We start from the raw sequence: 24,915 nt of genomic DNA, 5'->3' as shown, positions 1-24,915 counted from the left end.
AAATCCAAATGTTAATCCCAGGATAAAATCCCAGATATTTAAGAACGGCAGTAAAACTAGCACAGGAAAAAGATCTTTCACTCATACTTTTCCTCTTCCTTATTTCTGAACAGTCACAAACTTTTAATGGCTAATTAACAGTTAGCGGTCCCTGATGCAAGGTCTAGTTTTTTGTTTCATGGCTCCATAGCAGACAGGGTCGCAATTTATCATTAGTTCACCTCCTCACAGAAAGAAGGAGGAGGTACAAAACAGCAGTTTAACAACAAGCATGTTTATCGTACACTATTGGGTTCAAATGGGTGTGTGTGGATGGAAGAAAGTCAAAGTAATTTCTTCTAATATTATAGTTACTGGGCAGCACGGCGGCGCAGTGGTTAGCGGGTGTGCGGCAAAGTTCTAAGGTCTTGGGAACCTCCTGTGCGGAGTTTGTATGTTCTCCCCGTGCTTGCGTGGGTTTCCTCCGGGCACTCCGGTTTCCTCCCACATTCCAAAGACATGCATTTCAGGTGGATTGGCCGGTCCAAATTGTCCCTAGGTGTGAATGAGCGAGCGAGTTGTCTGTCCCTGTGTGCCCTGCGATTGGCTGGCAACCGGTTCAGGGTGTCCCCTGCCCACTCCCCGATGATTGCTGGGATGGGCTCCAGCACCCCCGCGACCCTACTGAGGATGAGCGGTGCAGCAAATGAGATGATAGTTACTTATTGTGTCAATCCTTTTGCTTATCTTATCTGTGTGCTGAGAATTTCTACACAGTAAATAGTCTGCATATATAGCGCTTTTCAAGTCAATAAGTGTCGTGATTACTGATGCGAGGCACCTGTGCCCGTTCCTTGGCGCCAACAGCCCTGGGCGCTGATTGGCTCCCCGCCTCTTTTTAAACCCCCACCTTCTGTCATCATTTGTCAGATCGTCTGCGAACCTACGCTACATGCTAGGCAAGCTTTTGTGACCCCTGACCCTATCCTGCGCTGTTTTCCGTCTGATTCTTGTTGCTGACCTCTTTTCCGGACCCTTTTATGTTTTTGCTCCTCTGCCCGGGATTCGACCTGTTTTTTCCTCGCTCACGACACGGAAGTGCCATTTCCGCGTTCCCAGCGATCTGCTACCCGTGACCGACGATCACCGGTTCCTGCCTTCCTGAAAACACTCGTCAGATTGTCTGCAAATCTATGCTCCCCGCTAGGCAAGCTTTTGTGACTCTCTGACTCTGTCCTGCCCTGTTTTCCGTCTGATTACCGTTGCCGACCTCTTTTCTGGACCCGTTTATGTTTTTGCCCTGGCCATCAACCCGTTTTTTCTCGCTGTCAACGACTACCTTCGCTCGATACTGAAGAGCCAATTCCGCGTTCCAGCTATCTGCTACCCGTGACCGACGATCACCGGATCGTTGGTGCCAGCCCTTTCCTCATTCTAAATAAAGCTGAGTAAAACGAATGCAATTGGGTCCTGTCTCCGTTCCTGGTCTGTGACATGAAGACCTCCCAATGCGCTTTACAATGTGCTTCACACTTACCCATTTACACTCACATTCACACACCAATAGGGAGTCAGCCATGCAAGGCGCCTACCTGCTTATTGGGGGCATTAGGGATTCAGTGTCTTGCCCAAGGACACTTCGACATATAGTTTTATTGAAGGCTGACTTCCTGATGGTAGTGTGCCCGCTTTGAGACTGGGAGGTCGCTGGTTCGCGCCTCGACCGAGACATACCTAATTGGTATAATGGCGGCGCCCTCTGGCTGCGGCTGCATCGACTCGCTACAACGGGTCAGATGTATCGACATTTCGTTCTGTGTACATTGTTACAAAGAATGACAATACAAAGGAAATTATTATTATTATTATTATTATTATTTTACCATTCCCAACATTCCACTCTGAATTGTTGACCTCCTGTGACTTATCTCAATTTAAAGACATGAGCAAATCATAATTTCCGGTTTCCAAGGCAAAATGTCAATAACTATAAATTCTCCTTTGTATTTTACTGTGAAAATGATTGTGGGTAGAAAAAAACAACAATAGAGCACCTGCTAAATGCACAGATGAGTGCACACAGCCTTCAGGAGCAAGAAGCGTGCATGATATTTGCACAACACGGTTCACCTCGGTTCTCCCTGAACCACACTCGCCGTATAGAGCTCTTATTGTTTCGAGGTGAAGAGTTGAAGCTTGCTTGGATGTTGTTGTTCGCTCTGAGAATATTTCTGCCATATATCATATGTGATGTCTCAATGAACTTTCGCTCATGCCTTTTTTTTCTTTTTTTATTGATTTACTCGCTTACCGTCTGGGGGTTTGCCTCAAGGTCCCACAGGCAGCCGGCTTTACTACGTGATGGCCTTATTTAGGCAACAGTTCCATAACTTCCCAGGCCTTGCGTCGCTGCTCTAGTGTGTGTGTGCGTGAGTCTTATGTGTTTGAACTTTAGTAGGTTATGTAAATTCATTTGTAATTTAACTCCCGAATCTTTATTTTTTTAACATGCTGCAGTGAGGTTGTACTTGTTTGTGTGTGCAGGGGAATTGTTCATGGAGGACGGGCGACTGAAAGAAGCCCAGTTTTGCATAGCCGAGGCCAGCACACTCTTCCCCAACTCGCCCTCTGTGTTGCTGCAGAGGGGCCGCATCGCCGAGCTGAGGGGTCAAGTCGAGGAAGCGAAGAATCTCTACGATGAAGCCCTGGCCATACACCCTACTGGCGAAAGCATACTAGTGCACATGGTAAGTAAATGTTTTTCAACCCAGGTTCCGGTCTTAGGGTTCTATGACGCTCAACTGAGTCATAATATTTGCAATGCAGCATGCTTAGTCTGTGTGATTTACAGTTTAATTGCTTTTTTACTAACTTATGTCGAGCAAAATCTAAGTGGTTAGGTAAATTTGTAAGGAATAAATTCCCAGGTAAAATATGGGTGTTCCACAAGGTACAATTCTGAGGCTCTTGTTTTTTATGTGTACCTGCTGTACATAAAGAAAACAGCAGTTATTGTTACAAATTACCGGTAAATATGGAAAGGAGTGATAATTTCTCCAAACCGTAACATCATGTCTTCAAATTGGGTTTAAAAGTCATTTTATTTTCGGGTTATTATCTTGTGTTTGTTTATCTTTGGGTGTATGACAGAAACAAATTAAGAATTAACCAGCTGTTCTGTTTTTTTTCTCTTGTTCAACTTTATGAATACATATTCTCAAACTATCCATCCCTCCATTATCTGGACCGCTTATCCTCAGTAGGGTCGCGGGGGTGCTGGAGCCCATCCCAGCTATCTTCGGGCAGTGGGCAGAGGACACCCTGAACTGGTTGCCAGCCAATCGCAAGGCAAACAGGGACAGACTATTCACTCGCTCATTCACACCTAGGGACAATTTGGACCGGCCAATTAACCTGACATGCATGGTTTTGGAATATGGGAGGAGACCGGAGAGCCTGGGGGGAATCCCACGCAAACACGGGGAGAACATGCAAACTCCACACAGGAGTTTCGATCTCATGACCTCAAAACTGTGCCGCACACGCGCTAACCACTGCGCCGCCGTGCTGCCCTATTCTCAAACTATCAAAACTAATCGAGTTGCTGCTCAAGATAGAAAACGTACATATTTTTCGATTGGTAAACCAAACATTATATCCATTGAAATTCAAAGGTAAGCTCATAATTTTGGCTTAATTAGATTGGCAGCACGGCGGCGCAGTGGTTAGCGCATGTGCGGCACAGTTCATGTCATGGGAACCTCCTGCGTGGGTTCAAATCCAGATCCAGACTTCCTGTGCGGAGTTTGTATGTTCTCCCCGTGCTTGCGTGGGTTTCCTCCGGGCACTCCGGTTTCCTCCCACATTCAAAAAACATGCATTTCAGGTGAATTGGCCGGTCCAAATTGTCCCTAGGTGTGAATGAGCGAGTGAGTTGTCTGTCCCCGTGTGCCCTGCAATTGGCTGGCAACCACTTCAGGGTGTCCCCTGCCCACTGCCCGATGATTGCTGGGATGGGCTCCAGCACCCCCGCGACCCTACTGAGGATAAGCGGTGCAGCTAATGAGATGAGATTGGTTAGCTTTCATTTTAGCTGGTTTTTTTTAAAATGTATTCATCCTTGTATTGTTTTTCCTTAAGGTTAGCTTTGCCTTTGTGCTTTCTAAGGGCCAAATTCCTGTGTGGGTCTCTTTCTTTCTTTTTTACTAATGAGTGCTTCTCATTTTCCACCTCTGCCTTTTTGTTTTTGGGGAAAAAATTAAGATTTTAATTTAGACCCCGTGGGGGTAGTTGCTAACGTCATGATTAGGCTGATGTTTAACCCAATTCTGCAGTTTCTTCCAGTTCAAAGTTCAACGTTTGCTTTTTTAATTTTTTACTTCAATCGAAGAACTTTAGGAAATTATTGAGAACACATCAGATCTTAAGACGGGGGAAATACTCTTGAATGAACTGGTGATAAATATATCAACATCTCCCAACTAACAAATCCCCGAATGAGTTTCCCTTGCACAGCAAACTCACAATATAGTATAGCAATTAAAAACATAGCTTTGTTTTTATTTGTACTGAGCAACTTAGATAACATCAAAGGGAAAATCAGGCCTCTGAATAAATTATGAAATTCAACAATTAGGCCAGTAGTGGTGTACTGTATAATGAGATATTGCATAACAGTAAGACTCAAAAAAGCAAAAAGAAAGACAGAAGGGTGTGTTTTTAGTCGCTCACACCGTAAACAACTTCTGGCCAGTATTCTCTGCCCGTTTGCATTCAGGATATCAATTTTTGAGGATATTCATTTTCAAACTTAAAGCAAAGTGAAGTCATGTTTATTTGTACAGCCCTTAATCACAAAAGGTCTCGAAGTGGTGCAAGAACCAACATTACAACATCCCCTGATCTGAAACCTACCGTAAATTCCGGACTATAGAGCGCAACCGGATTATAAGCCGCACCCACCACATTTTCAGAGGAAAAACGATTTTGTACTTAGACAAGCCGCACCTGTATATAAGCCGCATGCGCCCACATCAAAACATGCAACACAATCACAAAATTAGCCCAAACCCGGCTTTGAGTACCGCGATTGTAACTGAATATAAAGTACACAGTCCAAAAACCACATCCGGCAAAATGAACAGTAAATGATACCGGTACTTAAGGTTTGATGCAGACCTGCAGAGTCCGGGTGCCCGTTGAAACTAATCCATGGAAAAAAAGTCTATATTTCCAAAGTTAAGGGTGGGAAAAATATATATGCACTATTGTCCGCCGCGACAACAGGTCTCACTCACCTTTACCCCACTTCCCGTCAGCCCGCGTTTGCTCCGCCCCTCTTTTTTAATAAGTGTCTCAAATAAATACATTACAAAAATATACAGGTGCAAATACATATTATACATCGGTTACACATATTTACAAAGAAAGACGGTACACCGAGAGAGTTTTCAAAGCTTTAATTATAATATTATAACTTTCATCCCAAACCGCGCCTGTGAAGGGTAGCAAAACGCTACTAGAAACACGCTCGCAACACAGTAAACAAGCCTGTTAAATAAACATACCGTACTTGTAGATGCCACGTCATCAAAGTCGCCTTCCCCTGAATGGGAAAGAGACTTTGACATATAGACGTCGTCCCACGCTCCCTTATTCAAAAACACGCTAGCAACACGCTCTCAAAATGAAGTCTACGTGCAGTAGCTCTGTTTCCTTCTTTATCGGACTGCTCGTTTGCTTTTAGCTTGATAGCTACGTCATGTGCCTTTCTTTTTGCAAATTGCACGATGAGGATATGTCTACGCTAATTTAATTTGTGCACAAGCTAAGAAGTTGCAGTCTTCCTGGGCGCATATGTTCCACCGGTTTAAATCTTACCTTTTGTACTCGAGCGCCGCTGGCGGCTGTTAGAAAAGTTACATAAATTGGCCGCATCACTGAATAAGCCGCAGGGTTGAACGTTTGGGGAAAAAGTAGCGGCTTATAGTCCAGAATTTACGGTACATGAGGGCAAGGAAAAACTCAAAATCATCAGGATGAGGAAAATAAAGAAACTTTCATAAATGGGTTGCACACGAGATAATCCCCCTTCCAGAATGACCATGCTTAAATGGATGTTGCAAGTGTATCAACAGACAATACACAGTCAACATACACTTCAAATATAGGTAAATACAAAATATCCATACTCTTGACTGATGCAGAAGGTTCTAGATCAGGGGTGTCAAACTCATTTTAACTCGGGGGCCACACGATAGAACAAACATTCTGTCGGGGGCCGGACTAGCAGATTAAAGAGAAAGAAAAAGAGACAAAGAATTAAGAGAAAGAGGGAGGGAAAAGGAGAGAGAGCGGGACAAATAAAGAAAAAGAGAGAGAGGGAGATAGTGTGAAAGACAAAAGATAAAAAGTTGTGAGAGAGGGCAAAAGAAAGGGAGAGGAAGAAAGAAATCCAAAGAGAAGTAGAAAGACAGAAGGAGAGAAAAGAGAAAAGAAAGCACGAAGGGTATGAAGAGAGAAAGACAAAAGAGAGAAAAGGAAAAGAAGTTAGAGCAAAAGAGGTTAAAAGACAGAGAGAAAGAGACAAAGAGCAACAAAGGAAGAGAAAAAGAGAGACACAGAGAATGAAAGAGACAGAGACTGAGTGGGAGAAAAATAAGAGAGAGAGAGAGAGAGAGAGAGAAAATACAAGTCCAGTGTCTTTGTGAGAGGCACCTGGCTTTGGCAACATCAAGTTGACATATTTCAACCTGCAGCTTGTTTTTCTCTTGCGCTTCTCTGAGTGTTGTCTCGCGGGCCGGATTCAATCCCTTAGCGGGCCTGATTTGGCCCGCAGGCCGCATGTCTGACACCTGTGTTCTAGATGATGACGTACATTTGGTCCGACCTTACTGTTTGGAATGCATGCACTTGTCAGGACCGGAACGGAGACAGGACCCACTTGCGTGCGTTTCTCTTTTATTGGGAAGAAGGGAAAGGATAAGTGGATTGCTAGTCGCGGAGAGTAGGTTGCTCAGACGCGGAAGTGGTATTTCCGTGGCGAGCGAAGACGTGTCGAGAGCAGAAAAAAACAGATCGGTAGCCGGGACGAGGGAGCCAAAATTGTGGTCGAAATCAGAAAACGGGGTCTGAGCCAGGAAACAGACAGGAATCAGAACAGGAGAGAGTCAGGGTCGAAGAGCTTGCCTAGCGTAAGCTAAGGTTCACAGACGGACTGACAACCGGTGACAAGAAGACGGGGGGTTTAAAAAGTGACAGGCAGCCAATCAGCGTCCGAGGCAGTTGGTGCCAAAGGAGCAGACTCAGGTGCCCCGCATCAGTAATCATGACAGCATTTTGTAACATCCAGTCTTGTCCTTCTCCCTCACGGACAAGAAGACAAAAGTATGAGGTCATTGTCACTTATAGGTTATAGAATGTAAGTGTATTTTGAGATAGATTTAAACACTTGCAGAATGTATATCAGCATTGCATGGGAGCGCGGCCTGAATGGAGAACGTTTTCAATTCTGCTGATTACTTCTTGGCACTTGGAATTACTAGTCAACAGAACCTTAAAATCACATCTTGAGCTAACAGGGAGCCAATTCAGGTTGGCTAAAATCGAAGTCATGTGATCAAACTTTCTTGTCTTAGTTAAAAGCCTCGCTGCAGCATTTTGTACCGGCTGAAGGCTCTTGATTTTGGACTTTAGGAGACCGATGATGTCACAAACCAGAAACAGACACAGGAACCAATAGCGCTCGTTTTTATTATTAAGAGGGAGAGAAGGTCTTTCTTCCATGATCCGAGGATCGACGGACAAGGGTAGCAGGAGACACGGAAGTAGCACTTCCGTGTCGAGCGGGGAGGGTCGAAGACAGGCAGGAAATACAAGTCGTTAACCGGGACTGGAGAGCAAGGGCGGTGTCAAGTTCGGAAACAAGGTCGGCAACAGGAGTCAGGCAGGTAGCGGGGCAAAACAGTTTGAAAAACGGGAAGGCAAAACGGTGCAGAGTCAGGTCCAGAAACAGGTTGGCAACGGGTAACAGGCATAGAAAACAGAGCAGGGACAGAGTCTGAACGTGAGAGCTTGCCGAGCTGGGAGCAACGGTTAGCACAACGATCTGACAGGGATCTCTTGAAAGCCGGGGGTTTAAAAGGAGTTCATCAGCCAATCAGCTCTCAGGGCCAATTAAGCAGTCGCAGGTGCTCTGAATACGGAATCATGACAGAAGAGTAGTGCATTACAGTAATCGAGAGGGGAAGTAACAAACGCATGAATTATAATCTCCGCATCCGACTGAGACAGCATAGGGCGAATTTTAGCAATGTTGCAAAGATGGAAGAAAGCTGTTTTAGTAATATTCTTCACGTGTTTTTGACGGGACAGATCGGGGTCAAATATGACACCTACATTTTTGACTGAGTCACTTTGGGTGATATTACATTTGTCAATGCTAAGAGCAGTTTTTGAGAACAAGTCACGGCATTTAGACGGACGCACAACTAGGAGACCAGCTTTTCCGAGCTAGGGCTCCAAGAAGAATCATAGGGGGGCAATTCAATCGGAAAGATAACCAGTCCATGCAAAATTTTGTAAGTTACCATTAGAACTTTAAAATCCCATCTTAATTTGACTAGTGCTTGTGCAGGTAAGCTAAAATAATATGATCAAACTTTCTTGTCATAGTTAAAAGCCTCGCTGCAGCAATTTGCACCATCTGCAAAACTTTGATGCTAGACATCAGGGGACCGAAGAGTAGTCCAATATAGTCATCAAGACTTTAGGTGACAGACGCTTGAATTATAATCTTGGCATCAGACCGGGTGTCCGGGATGCTGCGATGAATCAGAGGTGTGCTTGAAAAATACATCAGTCCAATTATTTTAAAATACTTCAGTCACAAGTGGTCAAAATATTCCGTGATTCATAAAAATAGAACATTTGTGACTTTGTCCTCATCACCCCTCACTCTCTCGTTTCCGCTCTCTTCTGCCCACTCCCGGACCGCCGATCCCTCTCCCCGTCTGCTCTCCGAGCGATGCACAGATAATCGGCTGCCCCTGTGAACTTTGAACTCTTCCTTGCCATCCCGGCGGAATAACTGGCGAGGAACGTTCCTGAAATCACTTGTGCCCACTCCACACGTTCGCCCCCGCACACATGCCAGTCGACTCGTCGCCATGGTTACCGTCGATGTGCTGGCTGATACCACTTTGACTTAAGCATGGGTTTTCTTGTGACCACATAAGGCTTGTGTGTATGCTCTGATTGCATGCTTGGGTGTGTTTGTGTTGCGTTTGTGTGCCGAAGTGCAGTTGCGTAGTCACGTCTCATCCATATTTGGCCTGTGCTAAAGCCAATCCCCAGCGGTGAAATGTTGAAACAAGGCCAGCTGGCAGGGTCCCATTCTGTATGTCTCACAGAGCAGATGTGTGTGGATTTTGTCTCATGTCATGGTAGATAGATAGATAGATAGATACTTTATTCATCCCCGTAGGGAAATTCACACTTCCAGCAGTCTCTTTTGTGTTTATTAATATATTAACAGGATGCCCTGGGGTGCTCTGTTGTAGTTTAGCCACAGCGGAGTGGATGACGTGACACGCTAGTCCAAAAGTTCGACGTCCCTGCGGCAGATGGAAATCTTTGTGCCCAGGGTTACACCACCTCCTGTTCACGTAGATAGCGAGTCAGCCTCCTCTCCGCTTCCCGCAGGCTTTCGTGTCTCTGTCTGCCCTAACAGCGCTGAAGCCGGGTATCTCCGGATAGCTCCGGTCCGGGTAGCTCCGGGTATCTCCACGTTAGCGTCCGGGATGCTAGACATGAGCCACGTTTCCGTAAAACACAGCAAACTGCACTCCCTGTGAGCTTTGATGTTTTTCACTAGCACAGCCAGTTCGTCAGTCTTATTTGGTAGAGAGTTTACATTTACCATGATTACGGACAGTACCGAAGACTTTTATTGGCGCTAGCAGCTTAGCTAGCTCTGCATCCACGATAGGGCCCCCTCATCACGCCGGCACGAGAATTCTTCAGGGCAAGGAGTTGATTCCTCGAATAAACGCATTTTTGTGCGTTAAAACCCATGTCCATAGGATAGAAAGTAATCTAAAGTGTAGTTGTCAAACGGGACAAAAAAATACCGAAGATAGAAGCAGACAATAAAAACAATAAATCACAAAAAGAGCGAAATAACACAGAGCTGCCGGAAAGGCTGCCGCTTGTTGCGGCGCCTCTTTGATCTTAGGTAGGCACTACTAAAACAAAAGAGTTCCCCCAATAAGTGCCTTTGTGTTTTGGATTGCACCATAGACATCTTAATGGAGGTGTCTGCTGAATGGACACAGCCTTGCTTTTTGGCTGCTAAGTAGGGCTGTAACTTAAAACGTTTAGTCCAGTTGTTCTTAACCCTGTTGGATCTTCTGATTCCCACCAGTGTCCCTTGTACATTCATTGAAGAACTACTCTGTGTGTATTATAAAATATGTTGTTCTTGTTTTTTTTTTTTTTTATATACTTCTTTTTTCCTTCCTTTTTTTCCCCAACTTCTTTATACAACATAATAATTCGTAATATAATGCATCAAAGCCAGTGAGCCGTTTGAGAGCCGGCTCTCTTTAATGAGTTGAGCTGAAAAAGCCGGTTCTCTAAAAAGAGACAGACTTCCTTCTACTACATAACGATCACATGAAATCCGAGGCGGCAGACGCATGCGCACAGTAGCATCAAACCGCTGGCTTAGTTTGCAACGAAAAAAACGATACCAAGATAGAGGCTACCGCGGCAAACTCGTTTGACTTGATTGATTTGCCGTTTGGTGATAGTCGGTGTATACCGGATGGTACCCATCATTGACAAATTTGCATTTTTCCGTACAGATTTTCTGGTACGTCGTACACGTCTTAAAATGCATAATAAACGTACATTGTACGGCAAAAACGTACAGGTTGACAGGTATGCAACCCTACTGCTAAGTGGGGCAGTGTGCGGGGCTTTCCACCTGGAACCTTTTCCATATTTGCGGTTTGCATCAGCCCGCAAGAATACAAGCCACAGTGGCAGGTTTTCTGAGTGGCCCAGGCTCCCTGCATGTATTTTTATACTGTATGCGCCGCTGACACTTTATGTGCCAGTGGCCCATTTATTCTGCCGCGCCTGGGGGGCAATTCCGATTATTCTCGGTTGATGTTCTTCAGCTATTAGGCGACAAAAGTACATTCTGTTCTGTGCATTCCTTGAATATCGGCCAGATTTTTTTTCCACCTCTGGGTGAGAGGACGGAGAAAGGAAACGAGATAGGTTCTGGCTGTTGCCTGCACAATGAAGCTGACATGATTGGAGAGTAGTGGACCTTGGAGGCTTGTGTTTCCCTTTTTTGTCTTAATTGAGTAAAATCAGTCGGATATGATGTCGTTGGACAACATCTGTCGTGTAAAGCATACCGTAGAATTTGGCTTGCCTTTTAAAATGTCATAAAACCGGAGAGCAGCTTCAGCGACAGACTGCTGTCACAGTCTTGTTCCATGGACAAACTGAGGGGATTATTTCTTCCTCATGCCATGAGGCTCTTGAACTCCACCCGGGGAAGTAAAAACCCACATTATTTAAATACTCTATAGCAAAACGTTATATTGGGTGTTTTTGTATTCTATATCTTTACTTTATTATTTTATTTTTCAATACAAGGATACTGCTGGAAGTGTGAATTTCTCTAAGGGGATGAATAAAGTATCTATGTATCTATCGATCTCTAGCTCTACCTCTATCTCTATCCCTCTCTATCTATCTATCTATCTATCTATCTATCTATCTATCTATCTATCTATCTATCTATCTATCTATCTATCTATCTATCTATCTCTATCCCTCTATTTCTATCTATCTAGCTCCAGCTCTATCTATCTATATCTATCTATTTATCTCTAGCTCTATCTATCTTTCTCTATATCTATCTCTATCTTGCTCTAGCTCTATCTATCTCTATCTATCAAGCTCTAGCTCTATAGATCTCTATCTATTTATCTCTAGCTCTATCTATCTATCTATCGCTATCAATCTCTCTCTATATCTATCTCTATATCTATCTCCATCTATCTATCTATCCATCTCCATCTATCTATCTCTTGCTCTATTTCTATTTATCTATCTCTATCTATCTATTTCTAGCTCTAGCTCTACCTCTATCCTCTATCTATCTATCTCTATATATCTCCATCTATCTCTAGCTCTAGCTCTATCCCTCTCTATCTCTCTCCATCTATCTATCTCTATCTCTATCTATCTATCTAAAAGGGGTTTTTGAATTCTAATTCCAGTGAATCTGTTTTCAGTCAGGTTTACACCTTATGAACACATTGATCCATTAAAAAAAAGATAATTTGGTGCCATTTGAAAGTAAAAAACTTAGTATTGGACACTAGTACCACCTCTGCGAATGTGCCAAAGATAGCGTACAGCAAATTTACATTTATAGTCCCTTGACTTAAAAATGCAGCAAAAACACAGGCAGTACATTTTAAGAAACAATTAAAGCACTACCATACTTTTCAAGTTTCCATTTGATTAACAGTTTTGGGACCTGAATGCTGGCAGCGAAATTCAGTTTCATACATTATGAATGTAGTGTATACAGTACGCTGAGCTTAGCATTTTTCTGACGGTTTCATGAAAGAGGACAGACATCCTTGTGTTCGTTTACATCCCGGTCGAGGGACAGTACGAGTAAACTAGATGCTGTAGTTGACCAGTTCCAATTACCGTATTTTCCGCACTATAAGGCGCACCTAAAAGCCTTTATTTTTTTCAAAAGCTGACCATGCGCCTTATAATACAGTGCGCCTTATGTATGGATCAATATTAAGTCGCAAAGTCTTGCAACTAAAGCAAGCAGCCGCCGACTAGATCTTCCCCCGAAGGCGAAGTCGTCCGTGGTGTATGCTGGGATTTATATACCGGCATTTCATTTCCTAATCAATGTGTCAATCATCATTTGAATCAGTCACTATTGGCTAAAGTTATTCGGAGGTAAAGGGGGCGGATCCTTTTTATCATTTACAGGCTCGCATAGGCTAAAGGGGCGAAACAAAGCCGGCAATTGGCCGAAAAATATGAATGTGAATCACAAGTTGGGTTGCACTACGGCATAGAGAAAACATGTTTTACTATTCTGTATTTGTGAATATTTTACTCTCCTGGATTTACTACACTCACGGTTGTAAGAAGACCATGGTTACGTATCATTATTGAACGTGAAGGCTGCAAGAGAACTTAGGTGAGCTATGCGGATTTATATTTTCCCGGTATCTTGTTTTAGAATGATCTTGATGTTTCTGTGATGAGTCTATTTTTAAACTAAATTCAATTCAAAGTGTTTATTGTCATATGCACAGTAAAGAACCCCGTTTCCTTGCACAATCAAATTCTTACTTTGCTGTCCACACAGTTGCCAGCAAAAAATAAAATGGAAACTAAGAAATGTTTGTTTGGTGACATCATACGGACACCGCATCCGCACGTGTCTACGACCCGGATTTGCTTGAATGCTAAGGGGGTAATAAGTTTGACTGAACTATCTGACTGTTTTGTCGACGTTCCCATTGAAGCGCCTTATAATCCGTTGCGCCTTATGTATGGAAAATATAGGACCAAAAACTATTTTTTGGGGGTGCGCCCTATAACCCGGTGCGCCTTATAGTGCGGAAAATACGGTATTTTTTTAATAGCAAAAAAACGGAAACAGAAAATTCTGACCTTGTGAGTACAGAGCTGTGATGGTTTCACAAGTATGCTTTCAAGGTGGCTGACAATTATTTATATACCAAAGTAGTGTAATATTGCTGGCTCTGACAAAAATGAAACATAAGTCAGTGAAGAATTCCCCAAATCCAGGCTTTATGCCAATCCTTTGTACAGATTGACTAAAGGTTTCTCTCCCAACAGTAAACTAGTACACCACTTAGAACAATGTAAAGACTATAGCGAGAAAATGAATGGCTCACATTGAAACGAAGTAAATAAGTAAATACAGTAACTACATTTGGATTCATGACGGTTACAAGAACCAAAGGGATATAACTGGAAAACTCACTATTAGGACAGTGACACAGTTCTATATTATTATTATACTGTTTGTCACGGTTGCCATGGCGCCCAATTGGCCCCGCCTGTGTGGCGCCAGCTGCGGCTCGCTGACAGATTGGCTTTTGGTCTATTTAAGCTCAGTGCTCTCACTCTTCCTTTGTCAGTCCGTCAACGAACTTCTGCCCCGCAAGACGTGGGTTTCGACTCGGTCCTGTTTCCTGTTGATATTTCCTGTCCGTTATTGTTCCTGTTTATTTTGTCCAGTTTAATATCGGTTTCCAGCTTCGTTTCCGTCTAATTGTCCTGTTTAATTTCAATATCCTGTTTTGATATCAATCCTGTCTGTTCCGTTGTTTAATATCGGTTTCCAGTTTTGTTCCCGTCTAGTTTGTCCTGTTTATTTTCGATATCCCGTTTTGATATCAATCCTGTCTGTCCCGTCCTGTCCGGTATCGACTTCATCCGTCTGATATCTGCTCGGGCAATTGGTATCTATCTCGTTGGCCTCTGGCTTCCTATCATTCCACGCCGGACTGCTGCCTAACGTGCATGACTCCCTATTTCCCGTAAAAGAAAAGGCTTTATGTGAGAAACCTCACGCATTTGGGTCCTGATCCTTTCCGCTTCATGACACTATTTTGAATAAGGAGTTAAACTTTTTACACACAGATTTGAGATATGAAATGCTCCTTTTTAAGACAATTCAAACCTCTGTTGTTGGTTTTTAATGAATTCAGTTTCAGTGTCTCACACCAGGTCGAGGTGTTTAGAAACGGTACCTAAGACTTCTTCCTTTTAGCACCTTCATATCTTGTGGCCGTTCAACTTTTCACGACCAACAATAGCAATATTCGGACAAGCTATAAGTGTTTTAAAATATCTCCCGTGTCATATATATGCGCCACATGGCATGACCACATGTTTTTGCTGCGATCAGATGGTGACTCAAAGGGCTGGTTAGCTGCTCGTATTTTTGGATTGATGAGGGTGTGGCTGTGGGTTTTGGAAATGCTTTAGCGAGTGTGTGTTTTCAGCCCACAGGCTAAGATGATGCATATTTTCCGTTCGCATGTCTCTCATTGGTGATCGCACCTGGTTGCGGTCTGTATAAGGCAGCAGGAGTTGGTTCATATGTTCCAATGTTATGGCGAGTTCTAACACAAAGCCCGGCAAACTTTGTTGCTATGTAAGGAATCTGACCCACATCCCAAGCTCTTCACTATTTCATATCCCCGTTGTTGGGAATTAAATATGAAAAATGTACCGTTTACCAAATTGAACCCGTCAGATCGTCTGCGAACCTATGCTCCCAGCTAGGCAAGCTTTTTGTGAATCTCCGACTCTATCCTGCCCGATTTTCTGTCTGATACCTGTTGCCGACCTCTTTTCTGAACCCGTTTGTGTTTTTGCTCCTCCGCCCTGGCCATCGACCTGTTTTTCTCGCTGTCAACGACCACCCTCGCTCGACACATGAGTTTCACTTCCTGCTATCTGCTACCCGTGAGCGAGAATAATCGGATCGTGGATGCAAGTCCCGTTCTCGTTCTTAATAAAAACTGAGTAAAACAAACGCAATTGGGTCCCGTCACCGTACCTGGTCTGTGACAAATATGGTGGCTTAGATGGGAAATGCATACAGTAGTGGTGGGCCTTGAAAATATGTGACTCATCCATCCATTTTAAGCACCGATTATCCTCACTAGGGTCCCGGGGCTGCTGGAGCCCATTCCATTCGACTTCATCCAGACAGTTGCAGGTGTCAGGAATTTAATATCAAAATGTACCATTTACCAAATTGTTCGGATTAGTTGTCTGACTCCATTAACCAAACACAACCTACATTCACCCGACAATTTATGCGCGCTTGTTTCTTGAGGGAAAAGATGAATAGGAAGCCGACATTTACACACAGGGGCAAATTTAATTTCACTGGTCTGGCCTTGATGCGGCGAGGGGGCTTGCGTGTTCCAGTGACCCTGGAGAGCGATACCGTCGGGAGCTTGCTCCTGGTAGGGTCACCCATGGCGGGCCGGTCTCCGGGGTAGGTTCCAGACAAACAAAGACCCCAGCGTGTCGGTACGCTGTGAGGTGGCAGCCCCACCAACCGACTATCCTGCGGAGGGCTAACAACTCACCCAGGAGAAACACACTTTGTTACGAAACTGACCAGAGAAAGAAGCCGGACTGACCAACACGGTAACGGACCCCAGCCTGCCCCCGACCAACGAGTACGGATCGATCTTCGTCATAAGACCCGTGTCGCCACCTGGAATGTCCAGACACTCCTTCGCCCCGGAGCTGCCACCCTGCTGTCCCGAGAGCTCTGTCGCTATAACATCACCATGGCAGGGCTCTGTGAAGTACGATGGCAAGGCAATGGTGAAACAACAGCTGGCAACCATTGCTACATCTGGAGTGGCCCCGAGAGTCGGACCGGCCTTTACGGTGTGGCTCTTGCCATTCCAAAAGCCCTCCGGAGGTCCCTCATCAGCTGGACACCAATAAGCGACAGACTACTGTCTGCTCGATTCCTCCACCATCACGGCAAGATGACAGTGATCGTCGCCTACGCCCCCACCGATGTCGCTGATGAGGATGCGAAGGACGCGTTCTTTGACCAACTCCACCAGGCTGTCAACCAAGCCCCACCACACGACGTCACCATCATCCTCACTGATGCCAACGCCACTCTATCCAGCAATGATCGGTCCCCCGGCTCACCTGTCGGCACCACCTTCGTTGACAGCACAACAAACGACAATGGCTACCGCCTCCTCCTCCTCTGCCACCAAAACAACCTTTGTGTTGCTGACACCTGGTTTCCCCGGAAATGCATCCATCACTGGACGTGGTACAGCCCAGATGGCAGAACCAGGAAGGCATTGGACCACATCCTGATATCACGACGCTGGAAGTCGTTTGTAACCAACTGCCGGGTGTTCAGAGGAGCACAGCTTGGCAACACAGACCATCGTCTGCTGGTGGCCCAGCTCAAGCTAAAGCTCCGAGCCAACCAGCACAAGACTCTGCCTCGCCCCGACTCCTCCCGACTCAGCGACCCCAACATCGCCAGAGACTTCAGTTGCTCCATCCGCCGCTCTCTTAATACCCTGGCTCCTGACAAGCTGACAGACTGGGCGGCCTTCAAGGAAAGTGTCCTCCAGGCTGCTCACAATGTCCTCGGACGCCCGCGATCCTCCCCGAGAAAGCCCTGGATATCAGAGAGGACACTAAACATCATAGACCAGCGGCGTGAGGCCCGACTCCGAGGCGACCTCACAGAGTATCGGAGACTGAATCGCCTGCGCAATGTGGCCATTGCTGAAGATAGGGAGAGGTTTTGGCAGGCAGAAGCCCAGCAGCTTGAGTCCGCGGCCAACAACAACAACATGAGCCGCGTATTCAGTCTACTACGCCAAGCCCGTAGTGGCCCACACATAAAGACAGCCCTGGTAAAGGACTCAGACGGCAACCTCATCATGACAGAAGCCAACTGCCTCGAGCGCTGGAAGGAGCACTTTAGCCTCCTCTTGCAGCACAGCACCATCCCGGCTGATCCCACCCTCCTAGGGGCTGCGAGCACAGCACCTCCTAACGACACCTGCTGCACAGACCCTGTAACACCCGAGGAAGTGAGAGCTGCTCTGAAGAAGCTGAACACCAAGAAAGCCCCCGGCATCTGTGCCATTACCGGCGAGATGCTCAAGGCCGGCGGTGATGGCATGGTGGAGTGGCTAACCCGCCTATTCAACCAGGTGTGGGAATCGGAGCAGCTGCCCACCGACTGGACCAGAGGAGTCATCTTGCCCTTCTGGAAATGCAAGGGCGACAGGCTTGTCTGTGGAAACCACAGAGGCATAACCTTACTCTCCATCCCGGGCAAGGTCTTTACCAGGATCTTGCTCAGCTGTGCCCTTCCAGCAATCAGAAGCTGCCGCCGTCCCCAGCAGGCTGGCTTTATGCCCAACCGCTCCACAACGGACCACATCTCTGCCGTCCGTTTGCTGATAGAAAAGACCCGTGAATTCCGTAAAGATCGCCATCTATATATTGGATTCATTGATCTGAAGGCCGCCTTTGACACCGTCTGCCACTCTTCACTGTGGAACATCCTCCAAGCTCTCAGAGCACCACCCAAGATCATAGCCCTGTTCAAGCTGCTCTACAGCAACGCAGAGAGCTGTGTCCGTATCAACGGCATTGACTCCGACTGGTTTGCTATCTCCAGCGGCGTTCGCCAAGGCTGCGTGGCTGCTCCCGACCTTTTTAATTGCATCATCGACCATCTGATGTTCAGGGTTAGTGAGCGCATCCCCGGAGTGTCTTTCGGCAACTACCACCTGACTGACCTGGAGTATGCTGATGACACCATCATTCTCAGCACTTCCTACAGCCAGCTGAGAGACGCTCTGGGCATTTACAGCGAAGAGGCAGCGCGGCTTGGCCTGCAAGTGAGTTGGACGAAAACCAAGTTCATGTATGTCGGTGATGGACCAGATCCACCTCCCATCCAAATTGGTAGCGACATCGTAGAGCCTGTCAAGAGCTTTGTATATCTGGGGTCCATGGTGACAGACAATGGGGACCTAAAACCAGAGATTCTCCGCAGAAGAGCCCTGGCAGCATCTGCTCTGCAGTCTCTCTGGAAACCACTCTGGCGGCACCAGACCATCGCACGCAAGACGAAGCTCCGCATTTACAACCTCGCCGTACTCCCTATCCTGCTTTATGGCTCAGAAACATGGCCCCTGAACGACACCCTGGCCACAAGAATCGATGGTTTTGATAGCAGAGCTCTCAGAACCATCGAGAACATCAGGTGGCCCCAGCGAGTCTCCAATAAAGAGCTCAGAGCCCGCACGTGCCAGCCCCAAGCATCTTCCTTGGTCGCACAACGCCGCACCCGCTGGTTTGGCCATGTCCTTCGTCTACCACCAGACCATCCGACACGAGCCATTCTCCAGTTTGACCCAAAGGCCGCAGGCTGGAGACGACCACGAGGGAAACCCCGCACTCGATGGCTCGACGTCGTTGCGGGCGACCTCCAACAACACGGAGTTGCCGTAGAGGATGCAGAACAGCTGGCACAAGACCGCCAGCATTGGAAAAACCTGGTTCATCTGGTCGGCTCAACGCACAGGGACGGGACCCCCCGACCTTCGCTGGAGCAATAAGCAATAAGCAAGCAACAATTTAACTAAGTGTACTCCATGGAAAACGGACAAATTAGTGACCTTGGCGTCTCTGGGAAGCCCTCTAGTCCTTTGGCCATCTTCTCCCTGCATAATGGCATGCCGACTCCTCCCATGGGCGCGCCGAGGAAGCCCCCTGGGCTTCACCATCTCGTAGAAGAGCGTCTCGATGTCTGGGGTACTCAAAACAACACCGAGCGTTTCTATTTCATGATGATCTTATCAGCCGTACGTAAACAACATTTTCCACCAGGGTGTCCTGACCTCACACCACAGCCCAGTCAGTGAATATATTTTGCATTAAATGTAATTTGTATTCAATCGTATAAAATCCTTTATAGTAAAATGTATAAAAACCGTGTGCATAGTGGCACCTGCTCTTAGTCAGCCGCACACGCTCTCATTTGCCTTCGTTCTGACAGCAGCGTAGTCATACCCATGCGTGCTAAATCTCAAGGACAGGGACTGGTGCTCGTTGAATTCATTTTTTCCGTTCCCAATTATCAAACGTTCCCATCTTCCTCTCCTCTCGTCTCCCTCTGCCCGGGGGTGGTTGTCAGCTGATTGGATCACGCGAATACATTATTTATAACACTTCTCGCCGTTTTATGGGATTGCCTAGCAACCCCGGAAAATATATTCTATTGAGGAGGGAGCGCACGAGATTCTCGGAGAAAACGGAACGAGGCCACAATCACCAAAGCAGTTGGGAGATGGCTGTTTTTCCTTTGTTGCTATGAACAGCGCGTGCCATCATACTGTCCTTTTCATTATTCTTGTTTGATTAACTTTAGCTAGTCCTTGTTTACCACAATCGCATCGTAAACTATGGATAGTTTTTTTAAGTGTCCTGTTTGCGATGCAGTTTTAAGTTCAATGTTAAATTGCATACACAAACCCTTCCACCACAATCATGTTAAGGACTCAAGATGGCCTACAAAACGCATCAAAGTTGAAAAGAAAATGATGATACCGTATTTTCCGCACTATAAAGCGCACCTAAAATCTGTTGTTTTTTTTTTAAATAGCTGACTATGCGCCTCATAATCCGGTGCGCCTTATATATGGATCAATATTGAGGTCTCACAACTTACGGTAAGCAGCCACCGACTCTATTTTTCGCGTAGAAGAAGAAGTGCGCTGTGCATAATGGGAAATATTAAACAACCATCTGTCAGTGGCTCGTAAATGCCTGGGCTGATATATCCGTCTCAACTGTGGTCAGAGCTGTCAGGAAGACGCAAATTGTCCCCGAACTGCTGGACAACAACAGCGACAATGACTCGATTAATGATGACCTTGATGAGACGGAGACGGACGTGTTGGATAGCCCGTTCACTGAGATGGTCAATTCCAACACTGCAGAAGAAGAATTCGAGGGATTCGTAGATGAGGAGCTGATAGAGTGAGCTTTATGTTTTTCTTTTGGGTGTTTACGTTTAATTAACGATAACGGTATCAGACGTTTTTTTGCGTGTTGACTAAATGGAGGAAAAGTAAAATGTTATGCCTTGCTGTTGTTCAAAGATTTTAAAGATGTGTCACGAAAATGCTTTACCTCTGAGAAAATGATAAAACAGCTTTTTATTCATTTTGGGAGTGAATGGAGTTGTGGAAAGCTTGTTTGTTATCTATTAATAAAGTTTGACTGACCCATCTGACTGTTTTGTTGACATTCCCTTTAGCGCGGCACCATCTAATGGTTGCATAACGTAACTACAGCCTCTACTATAGCGCCTTATAATGCGGTGTGCCTTATGTATGGAAAAAGTTTTAAAATACATCATTTATTGAAGGTGCGCCTTATAGTGCGGAAAATACGGTAGTTTAAAATGGGGCCAACTATTAGTACATGTCGTCAGAGCTCTCTTTCATACACAACAATTTTTCCTCCAGAAAGTAGAGGGAAAAAAACTGTAGGCAAACACAGTAGGTGTGCACAGAGCTCCTAGAATGCTACGTGAAAATCATACAAGTTCTGCCTTCTCACTATGTCAGAGACCAGACACAGAGACAGGACCCACTTGCGTTCGTTTCTCTCAGTTTTATTGAGAAGGAGGAAAAGGCTTGCACCCACAATCCGGTGATTGCGGTCACGGGTAGCAGATCGCTCGGAACGCAGAAGTGGCACTTCCGTGACGAGCGAAGGCAGTGCCGAGAGCGGGGAAAAACAGATCGATGGCCGGGACGGGGGAGCAGAAACATAATCGAGTTCAGAAAAGGGGTCGGAGCCGGGAATCACACAGGAATCAGGACTGAGGAAGTCAGGGTCGAAAAGGCTGGCCTAGCGGGAGCTGAGGTTCGCAGACAGACTGACAATGGGTGACAGGAAGACGGGGGTTTAAAAAGAGACAAGCAGCCAATCAGCGTCCCATTCAGTTGGCGCCAAAGGAGCAGACTAAGGTACCTCGCATCAGTAATCATGACACACTATGCATTATGGGCAGCCATGATGTCAGTTCTCTTGTACCTAGCCACTCCTTTGCACATCTGTTCTCCGCTGCACTACCGTACTCCATTGTTATTGTTATTGTATAGTGACTTGTTTACCTGACTGCCCATTTTGTACATCTGTTCAGCTGCTCCTCTTGCACTCTTTGCACTCCTGTATAGTACTCAAAGCTATAATTATTTAGTATATTATTTAGTATTTCAATACTCCAACGCAATACTACATATTTATATCTGTACATTCAAGGACACTGTGCGGGTCAGATGCATCGACATTTTTGTCTGTAAACATGTGTACAAGAATGACAATAAAGTATATCTGAATCTGATATTTGCTATGTTCTGTGATCATCAATTGATCCAGTTCCGTGTTTTAACCAAGCCAACGAAACACAGGCGCGCAATAAATGAAACAATCATGCCAGCTCCTCTAGCGAAAACATCTCGTTCTTTCCAGCCAGCGTGGACAGACGAATGGGGCTTTGTGCAAAAAAGGACCGTGCTGTTTGTGTATTATGCCTCGAGAGCATTGTACCTCGCACAGCAATACGAGACAAAACATGAACATGAATTCAAGGATGAGTCTGACATGGCGGAGACACTAAAAACTCGCAAAGTACGGCAAAAAAACCACAGACCCTGAAGACCTTTGTCACTGCTAAAAACACCACCACTGAAGCAAGATATCACATTGCTCACTGCATAGCAAAGCACAGAAAACCCTTTCCTGTGTGTGTGTGTGTGTGCGTGTCTTCTGCTTTGCTGCTGTTATTTCAGGTTTTGATATTTTCTGCAACAAGATATCATTAATGAATGGTATGCTAGCTGTCCATAGCACTTGTTGTTTGATTGTAGTTCATTGTTAATGATCGATTCTGGTTAATTCTTTTGGTAAAAAGTCGAAGCCATGGATGTCTACAGGCCTTTCCACATGTTGCTCACATTCATTTTTTAGTTTATACGATTTCAATGTATATCCATGTTGCATATTTGGACTGTGAAATTACAGCTCTGTTGGTTATAAAACATGCTGGCTCACTGATTTACAAGGAAATTTGAAAGTGGCACTCCCCACCAAAAGGTTGCTGACCCCTGATGTATATTATTTCACCCTTTTTCCGCAGGGTCGGCTGCTGGTGAAGACTGGGCGCGCTGACCTCGCAGAAAAAGTCCTCCGCGATGCAGTTCAGGTCCACAGCACGTCCCACAAAGCTTGGGCCGGGTTGGGGGAGGCGCTGCAGTGCCTGGGATCCAGTCAAGCCCCAGACTGCTTTCTCACGGCTCTGGAGCTTGAAGCTTCCTGCCCCATCAGACCGTTTGCCATCATTCCCAGGGAGCTATGAGATGCTGAAAATGAATCAAAGGTACGGCCTCACCAGGTTATAAGCAGGATCTGTATGGGTTGGATATTTGAAAAAGGGAATTTTAATGTTGTATCTTCATGGTCATTTTTTGCCATGTTCTTCGGTAGTCTGACTCGACAGACCATGCAATAAACAAAAAAAATCAACGATAAAAAAAAAATAATGGCGCTTAAAAATGACGCCAACACGGAAGCCGAGATTGCAGTACTTTGTTCGGTGTGGACATGTGAAGTGTCGTCGCCCCCTACAGGTGCATTAGGAAAGGTGAATCTGAACAGGTAAATCACACCAAGATGCCCAGGGGTTGCAGTTGGAATGACCCGGAAAATAAAATTGCAAACCATGGTTAAAACGTGGATGAAATCCACGCACAGCATGCTGCTAAGTGTACACAAAAGAGTTCCAATTCTTCACAATGGGAGAGTCAGCGCTTTCCAGACATATAAAAGGTAATCACGAAGATGCCAAGCTTAACTATATGTCACGGTTATCATGGCGCCACCCGCGTGGCGCCAGCTGCGGCCCGTTGACAGATTGGCTTTCCCTCTATTTAAGTTCAGTGCTCTCACTCTTCCTTGGTCAGTCCGTCAACAAACCTCTGCCCTGCAAGACATGGGTTTTGACTCGGTCATGTTTCCCATTGGTATTCCCTGTCCGGTTTTGTTCCCGTCTAGTTTGTCCTGTTTATTTTCAATATCCTGTTTTTGTTCCCGTTTATTTGGTCCTGTTTAATATAGGTTTCCAGTTTTGTTCGCGTCTAGTTTGTCCTGTTTAATTTCGATATCCTGTTTTGTTATCAATCATGCCTGCCCCGTATTGACCCCATCTGTCCGATATCTGCTAGGGCAATTGGTATCGATCTCGTCGGCCTCTGGCTTCCTGTCACTCCATGCCAGACTGCTGCCTAACGTGCATGACTCCCCATTTTTGCTCTCCCTTCTTGACTTTCGACCTCTTTTGTCCCCGACTACGTCTTCTCTCCTATTCTGGCTTAGGACTCGCTTCCGACCCCGACCACGTTTTTCCTCTCCTGTCCCGGCTACCGACCCGTTTTTCCGTCCCCGACACCGCCATTGCTCGCCACGAATGATCTCCTTCCACGTTCGGAGCACAATCCAAGTATCAGAGCGACCTGCTTCCAGCGTCCAGCAATCACCGGATCGTGGGTCCTGTCTCCATTCATGTCCTGACAATTTTGGGTAAAATAAATAATTTGAAATCTGAAAAATCACTGAATTGACTGTGGAATCTTTTTAATGAATGTGTGTTGAGTTTCAAAATCCACATGTTTTATGATCAATCGCTGGAGGCAGCCATTTTCCCACTTGCTGTCACCTTAATATGACATCACATTGACTGATGGTTCTCATAACAACCAATCAATATAGAAACTAAAGCCTACATTTCTATAAAGTTGTTGGGACTTCTTTGACCTCATTTCAGCCAGTTGATACAGCGTAGAACAACGTTGAACTGAAACCACGCGAAGGCAGAATATGTGTCCCTGTTGTGTACTCGCAGCATAACATACAGTAGATATGAATTTTGCATAGGTTGGCAGCCACAGCTGCAGCTCAGCTTCATCTTTGTTTTAGCCTCTGATGTGTCTTTGATGCTTATATTGATTGATGTATCTTTTATACACACGCAAATTCCCTCATCTATATTTTAGCAGGCTCATTCAGTTATCAACATGTCATTAAAGTGTGATTACATACGTATGTGCAGTCCGTGCATTTTTGGACTAGTTTGTAGACGATAAGGCGCACCTAAAAACACACAATTGTGGTCTTGTGTCGGTACTGGTCTATTTGGTATCAATCCGATCCAAAGAAATACAGGATACAGGGTTCCCATGAATC

At 45.5% G+C, this 24,915-nt stretch overlaps 1 protein-coding gene across 5 annotated transcripts in view; it reads left to right on the top strand.

The window, feature by feature from the left end:
- ttc7a (tetratricopeptide repeat domain 7A) overlaps positions 1–24,915 on the top strand; it is a 127,412-nt gene that overhangs the window by 52,186 nt on the left and 50,311 nt on the right. For 2 of the 5 annotated variants that reach the window (XR_015852473.1, XM_088351392.1), the window contains exons 20-21: positions 2,524–2,726; positions 22,814–23,053. Coding sequence is in view for 3 of the 5 variants with exons in the window: in XM_088351392.1 (XP_088207518.1) it covers positions 2,524–2,726; positions 22,814–23,032 (422 nt within the window). In the remaining 2 variants the exon portion in view is untranslated. Of the gene's footprint in view, positions 1–2,523; positions 2,727–22,813; positions 23,054–23,303; positions 24,753–24,915 lie in introns of those variants that run through there. The other 3 variants (XR_015852472.1, XM_088351390.1, XM_088351389.1) reach the window with 3 other exon arrangements.

This window comes from Urocampus carinirostris, chromosome 13 (genome assembly GCF_059441175.1).
Source record: "Urocampus carinirostris isolate Australia breed hairy pipefish chromosome 13, RoL_Ucar_1.0, whole genome shotgun sequence".
NCBI lineage: Eukaryota > Metazoa > Chordata > Actinopteri > Syngnathiformes > Syngnathidae > Urocampus > Urocampus carinirostris.
The sequence above is the reverse complement of the archived record's forward strand: the minus strand, read 5'-3'. Positions and strand labels throughout refer to the sequence as shown.